General features: G+C 42.9%; 1 protein-coding gene across 1 annotated transcript in view; it reads right to left on the reverse strand.

The window, feature by feature from the left end:
* Nucleotides 1–16,322, reverse strand: part of SNX15 (sorting nexin 15) — a 338,349-nt gene that overhangs the window by 230,993 nt on the left and 91,034 nt on the right. The window contains exon 3 of the mRNA XM_044075364.1: nucleotides 4,717–4,837. Coding sequence (XP_043931299.1) covers nucleotides 4,717–4,837 — 121 coding nt within the window. The remainder of the gene's footprint in view (nucleotides 1–4,716; nucleotides 4,838–16,322) is intronic.

Consider the following 16,322-nt stretch of genomic DNA (forward strand, 5'->3'; position numbering starts at 1 on the left):
CGTGTGGATCTGTCATATTCCTGCTTAGGTTGTCTGTCAGCGTGTTTTCCTTGCCTGGCAAGTACTGTGCTTGTAGTTCCAATTGTAAGTCCATGGCCATGCTCCAAAAGTGACATGGCCAGTCTGCATAGGGGGTAAGAATGTGTTCCTCCCAGTTTGTTTATGTACCACATAACTGTGGTGTTGTCCGTTCTTATCAATAGTTGACCTGGTTGTAGAAGGTCCTTGAAAGCTATAATAGCATTTATTACTGCTAGCATTTCTTTTTGATTGATGTGAAGGTGCTTTTCTTTTTGGGACCATTTGCCCTGAATGCACTGATCTGTCATGTGCACCCCCCAGGCGTAGTCCAAGGCGTCTGTTGTGATAACTTGATTTGCTTGAGGCTTGCTGAATGGAAGACCTGTGTTTGTTTGACATGCTTGAGCCCACCACAGAAATTCCTTTTGCAGACATGGAATTAGTGGTATTATTGTTTCCAAACTGTGGCTGTGTTGAGACCATATGTTTTTCAGGTACCATTGTAGTTTCCTCATATGCAGCTTTGCACATGGGATTAGTAAGATGCAAGATGCCATGAATCCCAGAGCCTGCAGGATTTTCCTTGCAGTCAGCCTGGTGCAATTTGCTAGTGTTCTGAAGTATTGAATTAGTTGCCCCTGCTTCTCTGGCATGAGGTAGGCCATCTGGGTGTTTGTGTCCAAATTGGCACCCAGGAAAATTATCTTCTGAGAGGGTATTATCCTTGATTTCTTTTTGTTGACTGTGTATCCCAGAGAGTTCAATAACATTATTACATAAGCCAGATGTTTTAGAAGAATGTGCTTGCTGTCCGCTTGGATCAGGCAGTCGTCCAAATAGGGGTATATTTGTATCCCTTGAAGTCTGCAGTAGGCAATTACTGATGCCAGGCATTTCGTGAATACTCTGGGTGCAGTAGATAAGCCAAAGGGCAATGCAGAGAATTGATAATGGGTTGAACCTGCAAGAAATCTGAGGTACCTTCTGCAATTTTGTCTGATTGGAACATGCAGGTATGCCTCCTTGAGGTCCAATGTTACCAGCCAAGACTCCTTGCCCAGCATGGGAAGAAGTTGTTGTAGAGTGAGAATCTTGAATTTTGGTACGAGTAGAAATGTGTTTAGGATGGATAGATCCAAAATAGGTCTCCAATCTTTTCCTTTCCTTGGCACCAGAAATAGCCTGGAATAAAAACCTTGACCTTGTTCGTGCACAGGTACTTCTTGAATAGCTTTCATGTTTATGAGATCTGTAATTTGCCTTTGTGCCTCTGCCCTTTGATTGTGTGGCAGGTTTGGCATGCCTCTCATTTTTGGAAGGGTGTGAAAATGGAATTTGTAGCCTCTGTTTATAATGTCCAGGATCCATTTGTCCTTTGTGACAACATGCCAATTTTTTGAAAATAATGCCAGCTTTCCTCCTAAGGGGGCTGCCATTTGAGACCTGGTTGGCATGCAAAGGGGAAAGTCATTGGGTTTGCTTTCTGAAAGATTGCGAGTTGTCCTCACCACCTCTTTGTGTAGGAGCTTGCCATTGTCTGCCTCTAAACGATCCTTGGGATTGTCCTTTGCCCCTCGGGTGCCTGTATCTGCCTCTTTGGGGTCTGTCTGTGGCAGGAAAGGACCAGTTTTTGGAAGGCCAATTTTTACTAAAACGTGGGGGTTGAACCTGTAGAAATTCTTTCACAGTTTGCATTGATTTAGCCTTTTCCTCCATTTTCCTTAATACCTCCTCAGCATTAGCACCAAATAGTACATCCTTTTGAAGAGGGGCGTCTAGTAATTTAGCTTTGACATGATCAGGCAAGGCTTGTTCCTTGAGCCAGGCATGCCTACGTATGACTGATCCTGTAACAGCAGCTCTACATGAGGCCTCTAGAGCATCAAAACCACATTGTAAGGTATGCTTACCCACTTGTTCTGCACTATGCATCAAATCCTGCAACTCCTTCAAGTCTGGTTGTTCAGGTTGTGACATTTTACTTTTCAATTGTGATAACAAAAACTGTTGGTATTTTAGCATATGAAACTGACAGTTTAAGGCCCTCATGGATAAGGTAGTCGAGGTACATACCTTTTTTCCCCACCTTTCTAAGAATCTGGAATCTCTCTCGGAAGGCAATGGATTTTTGGCAATGGAGGCCTTAACTCCCTTGGGGCCCTGTGAGATGGTTTCTGGGTCAGCAGCATGGCTTTTGTATAGAAATTGGTGCAAGTCAGGAACCCTGTAGTACCTGTCAGGCTTAACTGGAGCTGGAGGTAGAGAGTCTGGGTTAAGGCAGGCCTCACAGTAAACATCATCTAGGATGTCCAAGACAGGAGGTATAGCCAGAGGCCTGTGCTAAGGTAACAAGAGAAATTCCCTGAGCCTTTTCTTGGAATCTGAATAATCCTGGCCTTCCCAGTGGAAGTGTTCCCTTAAGGTATGTAAAGTTTCCCCAAATGAGTAATCCTCAGGGGGGGGGATACAGAAGGGATGGACTCCTCCGCATCAGAGTCTTCAAAAGGGGAGTAAGAATGTTCCTGATCATCAGAGTGCTCTGAAATAATGGAGCCCTGATCAGAGGAGGGGGAATCTTCCTCCACTCTGGGCCTTTTGTCCGGTGGGGGCTGAGAACCTCTGATTAGATTAATTAAATCCTCAGCCATTTTAAGCATCTGTTTCTTAGGCATGGGGCCTGGAGATGGGCCCTGTGTAGCTGGTCTCTTAGAGTGCATGGTTGCTTTAGACTTTGTGAAAGCCTTGATGGAGAAAGAAGAGGAAGGTCTGAAGACACCTTGAGTGGAGGTGGACCTGTCCACATTCTAAGTTTCAACGCCAAGAGCGGCTACGGTATCTGTAGTCGGGGTGTGGGCCGAGGAGCCTGCGACCTCGGGCACAGGAGACACCATCAAAGAAGTGTCGTCGGTAATCAGGGGCTGCGTAGGCGCCTCGCTGAGAACCGGACCACGTGTAGTCTGCTTTGGCGTGGTGTCGGCCGCGGACCTCGTGTGTCGATCCTTGTCTTTGTGTTTTTTAGACAAAAACAGAGTCGGAGTATCGGACGACATAGTATAGTTAAATGCTTTCCCAAAATAATGCTGGGCGAACTCCACCCGACGCTTAATAGTGCATTTGTTGAATGTAGCACAAAAGCGACAGACCGAGACGTCGTGGTCTGGGCCAAAACAAGGTATACAGAGGGAATGGAAATCCTTATGCAGTATTTGCTTCCCACAAGAAATACAATTATTAACTTTGTCTGACATCGGTCTGAGGCAAGAAAAGTTTCTAGCGGGGTACTTAGCTTTTAAGAAGACTTCGGTTTCCAAATTTTCGTAATCTCAGGAGCTGGCCGACTGGCACTTGCGAACTGCTACTGCTTCGGGCACCGCGCGGCAAGAAAGACTGAAGAAAATGGCGTCGGCTGGTTCCTTTATACCCCTGGCGCACTGACGTCAGGGAAGAAGCGACATCAACCGACGCCAGGCCTAGACTTTGGAATTCGGCCGACCAAGGACCCGCCTGATGGCAGGAGAACCCATCTGTTATGACTGCAGCTGTATGCACGATGAACATCTAGGAGCCATAACTGAAACTCCTAATGATGTGGACATCCTACAAAAGGGCCTCACTGAGACAGATGCTTGGTGTCAAAGCCATGGCCTTAAGCTCAATGCCAAAAAGTGCATTGTCATCCCTTTTGGTAAAAACTCTGTACCCATGAGCTACCACATAGGTGGTGGTTTATTTAACACGGAAAGTGTGATAAGAGGCATTGGGACACAGGTGGACAGTAGTCTCTCCTTTGATAATCACATCGCCACGGTAGTCAGGAGATCCTTTTACGTGGCACACCTCATAACAAAAGGTTTCTCATCCAGGAAAAAAAAAAAAGAGGTAATTGTTCCCCACTACTAGTCACTCACTAGACCCATTATACAGTACAACACCCCTTTTGGTATGTACCTCACAAGACATCTACAACAACTGGAAAGGCCGCATTAATACCTCACAGAGAGGATTATTGGCCTCAAACAGATGCCCTATGGAGACAGTCTCAAAAATCTCCAGCTTTACTCTGTCACATCGCCTATTCAGAGGCGATCACTGCCTAACATACAAAGCTATGTCAAACCCAGAGCTGTTTTACATGCGCCACTTAAAATCCCAATCCCTCAGAGCTACACACTCTAGGGACCTAAACCTTGTTACCACAATAAACAGAACATGCTGGAGGGATGGATTCCTACCCCAGAGACTTCCCATGCTCTGGAACAAGCTACCTATCTATATTAAACAAAGCTCCTCATTAGCACTCCTCAAGAAAAATCTTGATGATTGGATGGGAAATAGGAAATTCACCCCGAGATCACCTCTGTGGCTCTGCTCGACAGGGGCACAGGAAAATAATTTTCTTGGGTGGCGAAAGCCAGGGTACCTTTTTGGCTAGGCTTCTATAGGCCCCAAGGCCGATAGCCTAGTATCTCTACCTATGAACAGAAAGTATAATACAAGCTATATATGATAACAAGTAAAGAAATAAGTGTAACTGTAATATGTGATGGGTGATCATCACATGGAATAATCACATTTCCTTACTCAGAAAGCATCTGTAAGGAGCTACTCTGCGAGACAACAGTCTAACAGGTAAGCAAAATATTTTCAAAAGAAAAAGTTGAAATGAGATTTGTTTAAAATCGGTTATTGCCATACCAAAAACCTGGGCTTTTGGAAAAGGTGGAAATTCTTCTGTTCCTCTGAAAAGATTTCTATGGATATACGACAAATCGTTGTGAAGTTTCTTGAAGTCACTATATCGCTTCCAAACAACAATCTGCAATAAATAAAATGCAAAACAAAAACAGAAAAAATGGACAATGACAAGTGAACACAGATCAAAATACATTTACTCAAACTTCATTATTCACGTTCTGTTTAAATGTCAGAAATAAAAAAATCAGCAATGTCACAAAAAGTTTGAAGAATTACTTCTAAAACAAACAAAGCTGATTATATGGCTCACCTGTAAACCAAGTTGTAGCTTACTGAAAGCAGAAAAGAAGAAATTAGTTCATGCCAAAGCTTACTTAAGAACTGCTCCAGCATAGAGCAAGAATGTGTTCATTAAAGCTTGGGCAGCGTACAACTTAATCTGCCTAATTTAATAAGGGGGTATCAGAAGATTAAAGCAGGACTATGCCAAAAGAAGCTTGTTGCAAATATACAAAGGAGTGACAGACCTACATGAAGGAAAAATATTGCCACACTGCTCCTTCAGAGATCGGCTATAAAAGAATGACATGAACCACAAAACCACTCATCAAGCAAAGTTGTTCATCTGTAGAATACAACAGTGAAGACCCAACGATGAAGGAGTACAGGCAGAGGGTGCGATTAATATGATGTTCTATAATGAACAATGCATCTGCTCAACAACAACGTGATCTGGACTACCATCCAATCAATAAGACAGCAAGATTTTTAGTCTTCCTTAGACCCTGTATTACACGGTCTCTCTAATGTTCCTAATACCTTTCTGAACTCCATACTCCTAAATATGTTACTGCTGCAATTAAATATATGTACTAGTGGTGATCCTACAGATACAGTATTGCTGACATCATCTGTTCGAGCTAAACTTATCTTAAGCTACTGGATGCGTGCTTAGCAGGAACTGCCTCTGTATACACAATTTACTGGACTGTCAACCTTCTATGACTGCTTTGTTAACTACAACATGTGTGTTTTACGACTAAAACAGATAATACTCTTTAACACTGTCCTTCCCACAGTTTCTAATGAAAATGACCAGCAGATGCGTACACCACCTGTTCAGCATGATGCATTAAATCCCATGTCCAAACCTCCCGTTAACATTTACTAGAAATTCCACTGCACATATTTTTTTTCCAAGTAATACCACACAATTGCAGAGATGCATACCCCAAATTTATCTTCCAAGTTCAACCCACAGCCTACAGCCAGGGACTGATACTGACCTATGAGAGTTCTTCAGTTCCTGCAACCCAGAGATCAGTGTATCAAAATAATAATCCAAGTGAAGCATTATAAAATATGCTAAAAACAGAAGTCCAGTATTAAAGACTTGTTTTTATAACATTACATATTGCTGCAGAGTCAAACTCTTTGTGACTTTAGCAGACCATATCTGTCTGTCCACTATTGCTCCTTTATGCTTTTGTAAATTCACATTCAGTACTTCAGTAGTACTGTCTATCCATCATAGTCTTTGCCATTCTCCCTCATTCCTTTAAGGCCCATTCTTTTTTTCTCTTTACCTGTTCCTTTCCTTGACTTTTTGTTTATATAAACACAAAATAATTCCAGCACTCTGTAGACTTCTAAATGCGTTTAATAGGAGTGCAGGGTACTCAAAAGGATGGCTTTGGCCCTATTTATATCTTATTCAGCTCATAACTAGTGCTCTAGCAACCAAACTCCAAATAGTTACTGGGTGATCTAAAACAATGTGAAGTGAATGTATACCTTCCAGTACCAAAAAGTATAAAAATTCTATTATACGTATATATGCGCACACACACATATATATATATATATATATATATATATATATATATATATATGTATATACATACACACACACACACACACACACACACACACACACACACACACACACACACACACACACGGATTAAATGCATATATACATACACACACAGAAAGGTTTTGTTGGTTTCTTTCGGCTTTTCCCGGTTAGGGGTCGCCACAGCGGAACTCCGGTCCGCTAATGACTGGCAGTAGATTTTTACATACTGGCTTGCCGGGCCTAACGCACAACCTTCAGTGAAGGAACGCCCATTCACGCATGTCGCCACACAGAAGAAGCTCTAACTGAGAATCAAAAGGGCAACGTCTAACTGTGAGGCAACAACGCTACCGCAGCACCACTGTATCAATAGAAATATAAATTATTATACATTATATAGCAAATATTGACCATAAATTATATAAAAAAACTGCAGTTGAGTTCACTTGAGGCATTTTCAGCAAGGAATTTTGTAACTAAGTGCTCCATCTGGTGGTGACATGCTAATATAACTTAGAAACAATTTAATTATCTAGGTGAGAACAAAGCAACTGAATTCCATTGCTTTTCTTTTTTTAAGCAGATGCTCTGACCAATATGTATCTTTACAGACACTCCTTTCCACATGATCAACAAACTAACTGCAGCACTTTTATTCATCAATGCAGGTCTGTATAAAGCATGATGGTGTAGCCAGAGATTTACATTTTGTACTCAAACCTAATGTTGCTGCCCCCACTACTCACTTGTCATTTTAAAAATGTACTCATCCCTCAACATGCTACCCCCCCCCCCCCAGATACACTGGAAGAAGCACGTTATTTTCAACTGTTACAATTTATTTCCATAAAAATCTAGTTTTAATGGTGTATTCCTTCTGCACTCTGTGTACCGCTATACTGGGAATATTCATTTACAAAGTTCTAAACATTCTGTGCTGTTTTTGAGTGCTGACCTTTGCAAGAGATGCTCAGAAGAAAATGTACTCATTTCAGTAAAATGAGCATGCCTAGCTACACCCTTTATTTTCATTTGATGGTGCTCAAGTGTTCATCTAGTCTCTCTTAAACATTTTGTCTTCCCCACACAGAATGCACTGCAACAGTACAGCAATAAATACATCACACTTGAGTTACAGGTAATGAATCTTTTTTATATTTAACAGGCCATGTCCATTAAATGTAATGAAATGGACTGTTTGTTGCTGCTGTAAATTTGTCAATGTCCAGAAGATAATTAGCCTACTTACTACACTCATTTTCATGTGCACTAAAATAAGATAAGATGACATGTTTTTGCACATGCTAGGTCAATTTACATTACTCGTTACAAGAGACTTCAAATCAAGCTAAAGAGCTGTAATTTGGGGATGTCACACTATATACATTTTGGGTGGTTTCTACTGTACTGTAGTGACAAAAGAACCACCCATGAAGTTTGACAGTTCCATCGAGAAACTCTATGGTGAAAAGTTCAGCTTTAATTACAAACTGTATTACAGATATTCCAAAAACATTCTGCAATTTCACCATCTTTCGCTTTCCATGTTGCCTAACGGATGCCTAAAAAACCTAAGCCACATATCAATAACTAAGAATATAATGCTCTCAGTTATAAATATACTGAATTTCAAAAGCCCATAAACAAGTATAAAACCAGGATAAAGTTTCAAAGGTGGATGTACAGCAAACTTTCAAACTTTGGAATTATAATTTATTCTTTCAATTTCTATTTGAGGATTAAACAATTCACAAATACCACTCTTCAAATTAAAGTGCTCTTTTCTCAGACAAGGAATGCACAGAGACTCAATCTTGTGATGGGATTTTATGGTCACATCTATTGGTTTTAAATGTTCTACTATTTATGACCAAGTAACAAAAAGTTACAATCAACCACGAAAGATAATCATAAACTGCAACCTGGAAATGATAACAGCACAGCTTGTAGCAACTGTAACTAGGAAACATCATAATAATGTTAACTTCAACAGTCAAAATCAGTCAAAATAAATTTCTAAAGAAACAGCATTTTAAATAAGATAAAACTATCAAATTACATATGAAAAGAAAGCATAGCAAGAAAGATCTATATGTAAATGTACGCATAGCAAGAAAGATCTATATGTAAATGTGGGCCTTGGGCCCAGTGCTAATGAAACAATAAAGAACATTATTTCCTTCAAAGAGATGCATCAAAGGAAGCAGTGCAAACAAAGAAAAAGATGACCCTTGCTTACAATTTCCTTAACAAAACATTTATATTTATGTACAAGACAGCCTGGACCATTTCTGACTTGACTGGTGCTTTGCAACAATGAGTAACAACTGGAGAAAGAGAGGGATGCATGGTATATAATGGGACAGAAGGGGTAAGTGGCAAACTACATAAGTTCTATTGGCCAAGAGGTGCTAAGGCCTGTGACCCAAGTCTTACTGGTTACCAACGATGTGAGAAACTGAGTTTAACACACTCGGTCAATGGCTAGAACACTTTGCACAAGCAAGAAAAATGGGCATGGCCCTCCTGGGGGAATGCAGTGTGTGTGCTTGGGGGCACAGTAAGAGGGGGATTTCCCTAGTGGAGACTGGGGAAGCGACTATGCAGTGCCACCTGTTGGCAAGCAGGGATGACCTGGTGATGTCAACAGTAGTGCAGTATAGCGCAGATACTCACTGCATTCCCACCAACTGATTACCACCAACCGATGTCAATAGGTGGGCACAAGAGGGGCAGTGCTTAAAAGAAAATGCTCAGTCACTTCTGCTGGCTGTCTTATTGATGACCCCTTCCAGTCAACCCTTACCTCCACTGATAGGTGAAGAATGGGCCAACTGTGAGAGGGAGCTGGCGATCAGCAAACAATGGAGTTAAACTGGGGCAAAAATTTATTTCAGCTGCCGCTGTGGTCATACTTTCAGTACTGAAGTCGCTTGCCATATCGCTGTCTACATCACTATTTAATTCTTCATTAATGTCACTGAATATTTTCTTCGGCAGAACATGCTTGCTTATCCAGCAATTAATAACATATCTTTACAATTCCCGATGGTGTCTTTGTATTCACAATGTACTGAACTGAAATATGTGAGTTGACTTGGTATCTTCATGCCATCAATCAACTCAAGTGCCACGTTCAAAATCATGTCAAATCCACAGCATTTGTCTCTCTGTATTTGGTGGCCAAACACATGCCAACAATTCAAAACATATATATATGTATATACATATATATATATATATATATATATATATATATATATATATATATATATATATGTATATATGTATTCGGAGTCTTTGTTCGCATGGACTACAAATCAGTTTCTGTAGTCTATACAGAGAAGCATGCCCAAACTGCAGTTTCTATAAAATGTTGCACTTCTTTCCCTGGTCATGTTCTCTGAAAGTATAAAAACCTCATTCTCAAAATGACCCTCCTTAAAGTCTTTACCTAGAACGTCGGCAAAATAATTCCCAGAAGTAGAGAACTCAAAAGTTACTAGCTGTTTAATCATTGGTTTTGCAATTTTTCATGTCTGGGTGGACTACTCCTGCACATTTTAAGAATGCTTACTCAACAACAAGGGTATCTGAACTGGAACTACCACCGTTTTTAACATCCCATTTAATGTGTCCTATTTTTTATGCTATTTTCAGTCTTCTGGTGGAACGTAGAACTTTGCCGACTCCAAACTTAAAATGTCCTGCTACTGGATGCATCCATTCTTCAAAACCCACATTCTCCTGTCTCAAGAACACAACATTAAGCCTACTTGTTAAAGTGACACTTTAATCTACTCTCAAATTCTCTGCTAAAGTTTCCACAACAAGAATGGCGCAAGTGAATGTTTTTATTTCTCAAGCTCAATAACCAGAGTAAAAATCATGACCTTATTTTTCCACTATTCGTATGGCTTATTTTCAAACACAGATGGAATTCTATAGCTGGAAACCATCTTGTGCTACCAATGCAAAGGTTCACAACCAAGTCACATTTTCAAGACTTGTGAAGGCCATTCTTCTAAATATCCAAAATGCACAGATACTACAGAAACACATCTACAGTTCACAGGCTAAACTGCTGCCAAAAGCAGTCACTGCCAGAAAGCAAGCCAAACACTGTTGCAAAATGACCAAAAATGAAACGGAAGAAGTGCTGCAGTAAAAGTCATCTTCTTGTCAGACCTTTGAAAATCTTTTCCACAGCTCATTGATTTTCATCTTTCATCCCAATATCGAAATGCTGTTAATACTTCCTTAATTCAGAAGTTGATGTATCCTGGAGCATTCAGTAACGCAAGAATATCCCATGGTGCAAAACCCAAATTTTCTTAGTATAAAGGCTTGTCCACCACCACTGACCTATCTAAAATGCCACCAATGTACTTCCTGTAAAATCACCTTCCTATACTAATCCTTCTGTAAACCACCATACTGAAGGAGACACTTTCCTTTACTCTTCTGTAAAAAAAACTGTAAGAGACATGCCTCTCTCTTTCATGTTCCCAACAATTTACTAGCATTCATCCACTTTTTTCCACCATAGGCTGCCTCATGAAGTGGTCACACTGCTTATCAGCCAACCCACATGGAATTATACAGGATTACTCTTTGTAGTCTCTCTCTCACACCCTGGGGCCTTTGAATATCTACTGGGATACTCATCCCTGCAACATTCTCTTTGGTGCCACAACTCTCTACCTCCTGATCTGAAGCAACATTCAACATGAGATCAACAGTCTAAACAGACCCCTTCAAATTGACTGATTCCACCTCTTCAACCCACAGAAGTGAAGCAACAGCTTCTTCTGTCAATTACTGTCTGAAACAGGATTCATAAGCATTCCAATTACCCTCCTTCTAACATTGCATTTATTTTTAATATATTATTTTGCACCCCCTCCACCACGAGTGCCCTCCCACTGACTACTAACTACTTGGGCCTGCATGCATTACTTTGTTCTGATTTTAAGTGTCAGACATACACCCTCCCAACCATAGGGCTAGGACCACACCACTGGCAGACTGAGAAAAGCAAATGGTTTGCAGCAGACCAGGTGGCAACATCATATATGCTGTTCTGCACAATAGGGATTTTTTTTTCAAAGCCCCCTAACTGGGTGGAGCTACTGACATCACACAAATCTCTTTATGTTAATAGCACCCACTCCCCTCAAACCAAATATTAACAGCACTATGCCATACAATTTATAGCACAATCCCCATCACTGGGTATTTGTCACTTCATGGGCAGGAACCTCTTCCTCATGAAGTGGATGAGCTGACAGAAGACCTATCCTTCCCATTCCCACCCCCACTTTTCCAGTACCACAGCCTCTAGTCAAACTCAGGATGTCTGGGTGGTAGTCAGGTGCTCCATCCCCCTACATCACAAAGCCAGGGTCACCACTCAAATATTTATTTTACATTTAGTAACTGGGTAGGTGAGCTACCCACAGAATATTACCTGTAAAAACTACATTACTCACAATGTCACAGAGTGGAATCCTCCCTTGAGAAGATTAGAGGAAATACCTCAGAGACATGGCCAAATTTCCCCACCGTGTATAACCGCTACCTTGAATTCCTATTGAAAGCAGGCAGCTGGCTTAATGGAACCAAGTTGAGCAACTTCACTCAAATAATCCAGTGGTTGCACAAGCATGCATTTGCCAAATTAACAAAGTAGTATATCCGGACACTATTCTTCTAAGCTGACCATATGAATAAAAAAGACAGCAATATTCTTGTCAAAGAATATGGTCAGTGCCTCATGAAGGGAAAGCTGACGATACAGTTACATTCAGCATCATTAACATATTTGGCTCAGGAATGGAATGTGGTAGCAGAGCAGGAAAGAAACAAATGGAAAAAAAAGCCCTGAAAGCTGAAGTTTCATAGTCCTCTACATGGGGCAATTTTGTTTGCTTCAAATACACACATCATCAATAGTCTGTGAAGAGAATGGGAAAAACTGAAAATGGGGAGTGGTACCTTCACTGACACAATTCCACACAGACCCACCGACGCACACACACACACACACACACACACACAGACCCACCGACACACACACACACACACACACACACACACACACACACACACACACACACACACACACACACACACACACAGACCCACCGACACACACACACACACAGACCCACCGACACACACACACACACACACACACACACACACACACACAGACCCACCGACACACACACACACACACACACACACACACAGACCCACACACACACACACACACACACACAGACCCACACACACACACACACACACACACACACACACACAGAGACCCACACACACACACACACAGAGACCCATCTACACACACACACACACAGACCCATCTACACACACACACACAGACCCAGACACACACACACACACAGACCCACCGACACAACACACAGACACACACACACACACACATGCGCACACAGACCCACCACACACACACACACACACACACACACACACACACACACACACACACACACACACACACACACACACACAGACCCAACCACACACACACACACACACACACACACACACACACACACAGACCCACCGACACACACACACACACACACACACACACAGACCCACCGACACACACACACACACACACACACACACACACACACAGACCCACCGACACACACACACACACACACACACACACACACCGACACACACACACACACACACACACACACACACACACACACACACACACACACACACACACACACACACACACACACACCGACACACACAGACCCACCGACACACACACACACACACAGACCCACCGACACACACACACACACACACACACACACACACACACAGACCCACCGACACACACACACACACACACACACACACACACACACACACACACAGACACACACACACACACACACACAGACCCACACACACACACACACAGACCCACCGACACACACACACAGACCCACCGACACACACACACACACACACACAGACCCACCGACACACACACACACACACACACACACACACACACACACACACACACACACACACAGACCCACCGACACACACACACACACACACCCGACACACACACACACACACACACACACACACACACACACACACACACACACAGACCCACCGACACACACACACACACAGACCCACCGACACACACACACACACAGAGACCCACCGACACACACACACACACACACACACACACACACACACAGAGACCCACCGACACACACACACACACACACACACAGACCCACCGACACACACACACACACACAGACCCACCGACACACACACACACACAGACCCACCGACACACACACACACACACACACACACACACACACAGACCCACCGACACACACACACACACACACACACACACAGACCCACCGACACACACACACAGACCCACCGACACACACACACACACAGACCCACCGACACACACACACAGACCCACCGACACACACACACACACACACACAGACCCACCGACACACACACACAAAACAACAAAAAAAGCCCCCCCACCCAAAAACACAAACCCCCAACAAAACAAACCCCCCCAACAAAACCCCCCAAAAAAAAAAACACAGACACCCCAAAAACCAACCCGCCCCCAAACCCCCCAAAACACCAACAACCCAAAACCACCCAAACCAACCCCAAAAAACAACCCCAAAAAAAACCCCAAAAAACAACAAAAACACCAAAAACCCCCAAAAAACACGATAAAAGGAACCCCAAATGAATGTTCAAACATTTTAAATTTGTTCCCTTTCCTTTTCACCGAGGAAATTTCAAACTGGTCCTCCTGGCGGTTCCCACAAAAAGGCGTCAAGGTGATTCGGAAAGGCTCGCCGCCAACCCCATCTTCCTGGTGCCACGGGTTTAAAACCCCAAAAAAAAATTCTGATTCTAAATTTTAAAACGTGAATCCTCCCACCCAAAAAAAGGGGAATTGGAAGTGAAAAAACTTATGGGGTTTTAAAAACTTCCTGGGAAAGAGACCCAAGGAGCTTGCTCCTAAAAAAGGGGGGCCTGGGGGGGGTTTTTCCCCTTCCAAATCTGGGTCGGCCTCGCTTTGCCCCACGGGAAGCGCATTCTTGGGTTGGTACCACCATTTTCCCCTTTTTTTCCCCGGGGGAACAGGCGTTTGCCCTCTCAACCGAGCTCCAGAAGCTTCTCTAATCCCTTTGGGGCTCCTTTTTTCAGCCATTCGGGAATAAATTTTAAAGTGGGCTACCTCATAAGTTTCCATTTTTGCCTATTTTTAGGCCCGCCAAACCTCACGCTACCCTTTTTCAACCCAAGCTTAGCGCGGGGATTTTTAATTTTTGCCCCCCTTTTTTAATTACCGCGGGCTCCACCACTTTAGAAAAGGAAAGGAAAAAACCGACCGGGTCCCGGTTTTCGGTTAAACCAACCCCAAAGGCCTTTCCTAAACCGAGCGGTTTTTCCTTCGCCCTCCCCCTCTGAGGTTTCCCTGGGAACTGCTCTGAAACCCTTTCGGGCCAGGATTTTCAGATCAAGTTACTTCCTTTTCGCTAGGCCCCCCACCATTCTTAAACCCTTTTGGGGTAAAAAATAAATCTTGGCCCTAAACCCCTCCCGGCCGCTTAGCCAAATCTTTTCAGGGGACCATTTCTTTTATAGGGGGCCCCCACCCGAATCCACCCCCCCAAAAAGAGGCCTGGCAACCCCCCCTTTTAGATTACCCCCGAGAATGAAAATAAAACCCCCCGGGCCCTTTTCCCTAGGGCTTGATGCAAAACCCATTCCTTCGTTTTGAAATTTTCTTTAAACCTTCATGCATAGGGAAAATTTCAAGGAGGGCCCAATTTTTAGATCAGGAAAACTTAAAATTTTGCATTTGCCCCGAAAGGGCCCTTTTGATTTTCCCCCCTACTTACAGTTTTGGAGATGCATTTAAGAGCGTCTTCCCGACCCCTGGTCAAGCCCCAAAATCTCAGGGTAACACAATTTGTTGGCCCCGCAATCCCGAAAATTTTAAGGGCCCCCCAACTGTACAGCATTCCAAAACCCCCCCCGAAAAGGGGAACTGGGGCCCTTAAAAATGGGGTAAAAAAACTTTTGCACCCAGGGGGAAGTCAATTTCCCCAAGTTCTACAGGAAAAGAGACCAGAATAAAAACGCCCCCAACCTTTCAAGCCTTTTTGGAAATGGTCCCACAGGCATAACACCTTAAAAGGGCTATTCAGGACTTCCTTTTAAACACAGACTTAATTCAGAAGGACAGGTTAAAAAAACATCCTTTCCAAACCCGAAAAAAGTCCAACTCCCTTAAAAACAAAGGGCTCTTCCCCCAAAAATTTAAAGGTGGAAGAGAAAGAAAATCTTAAAAGCAAGGATTTTTCAGGTCCGTCCAAGGAGAAATGGCCTTCCGAATTGGGCCTTTAACACCTCAAGGCCAAACAAATGGCCAAAGGGAGGGTCTCCAAATGAAGGGGGCCCGGGGGACCTAAAACCAAAAAGGCCCCAACCGCCCTACCATTCCCCAAGGGAAAAACCCGTCTTGGTCAAGCCTACCAAAAACCCAGAAACCCCCTTGGCAAACTGCCATTTTCAGAAACTGGCATTCATTTAAAGGGGAAAAAATTTTTAGAAAAAACAAATTACTTTCCTTTACCTCCGGAAAGGGAACCCA

The sequence above is a fragment of the Protopterus annectens genome, chromosome 6.part1, assembly GCF_019279795.1.
Source record: "Protopterus annectens isolate FY-2018-M chromosome 6.part1, PAN1.0, whole genome shotgun sequence".
Lineage (NCBI taxonomy): Eukaryota > Metazoa > Chordata > Ceratodontiformes > Protopteridae > Protopterus > Protopterus annectens.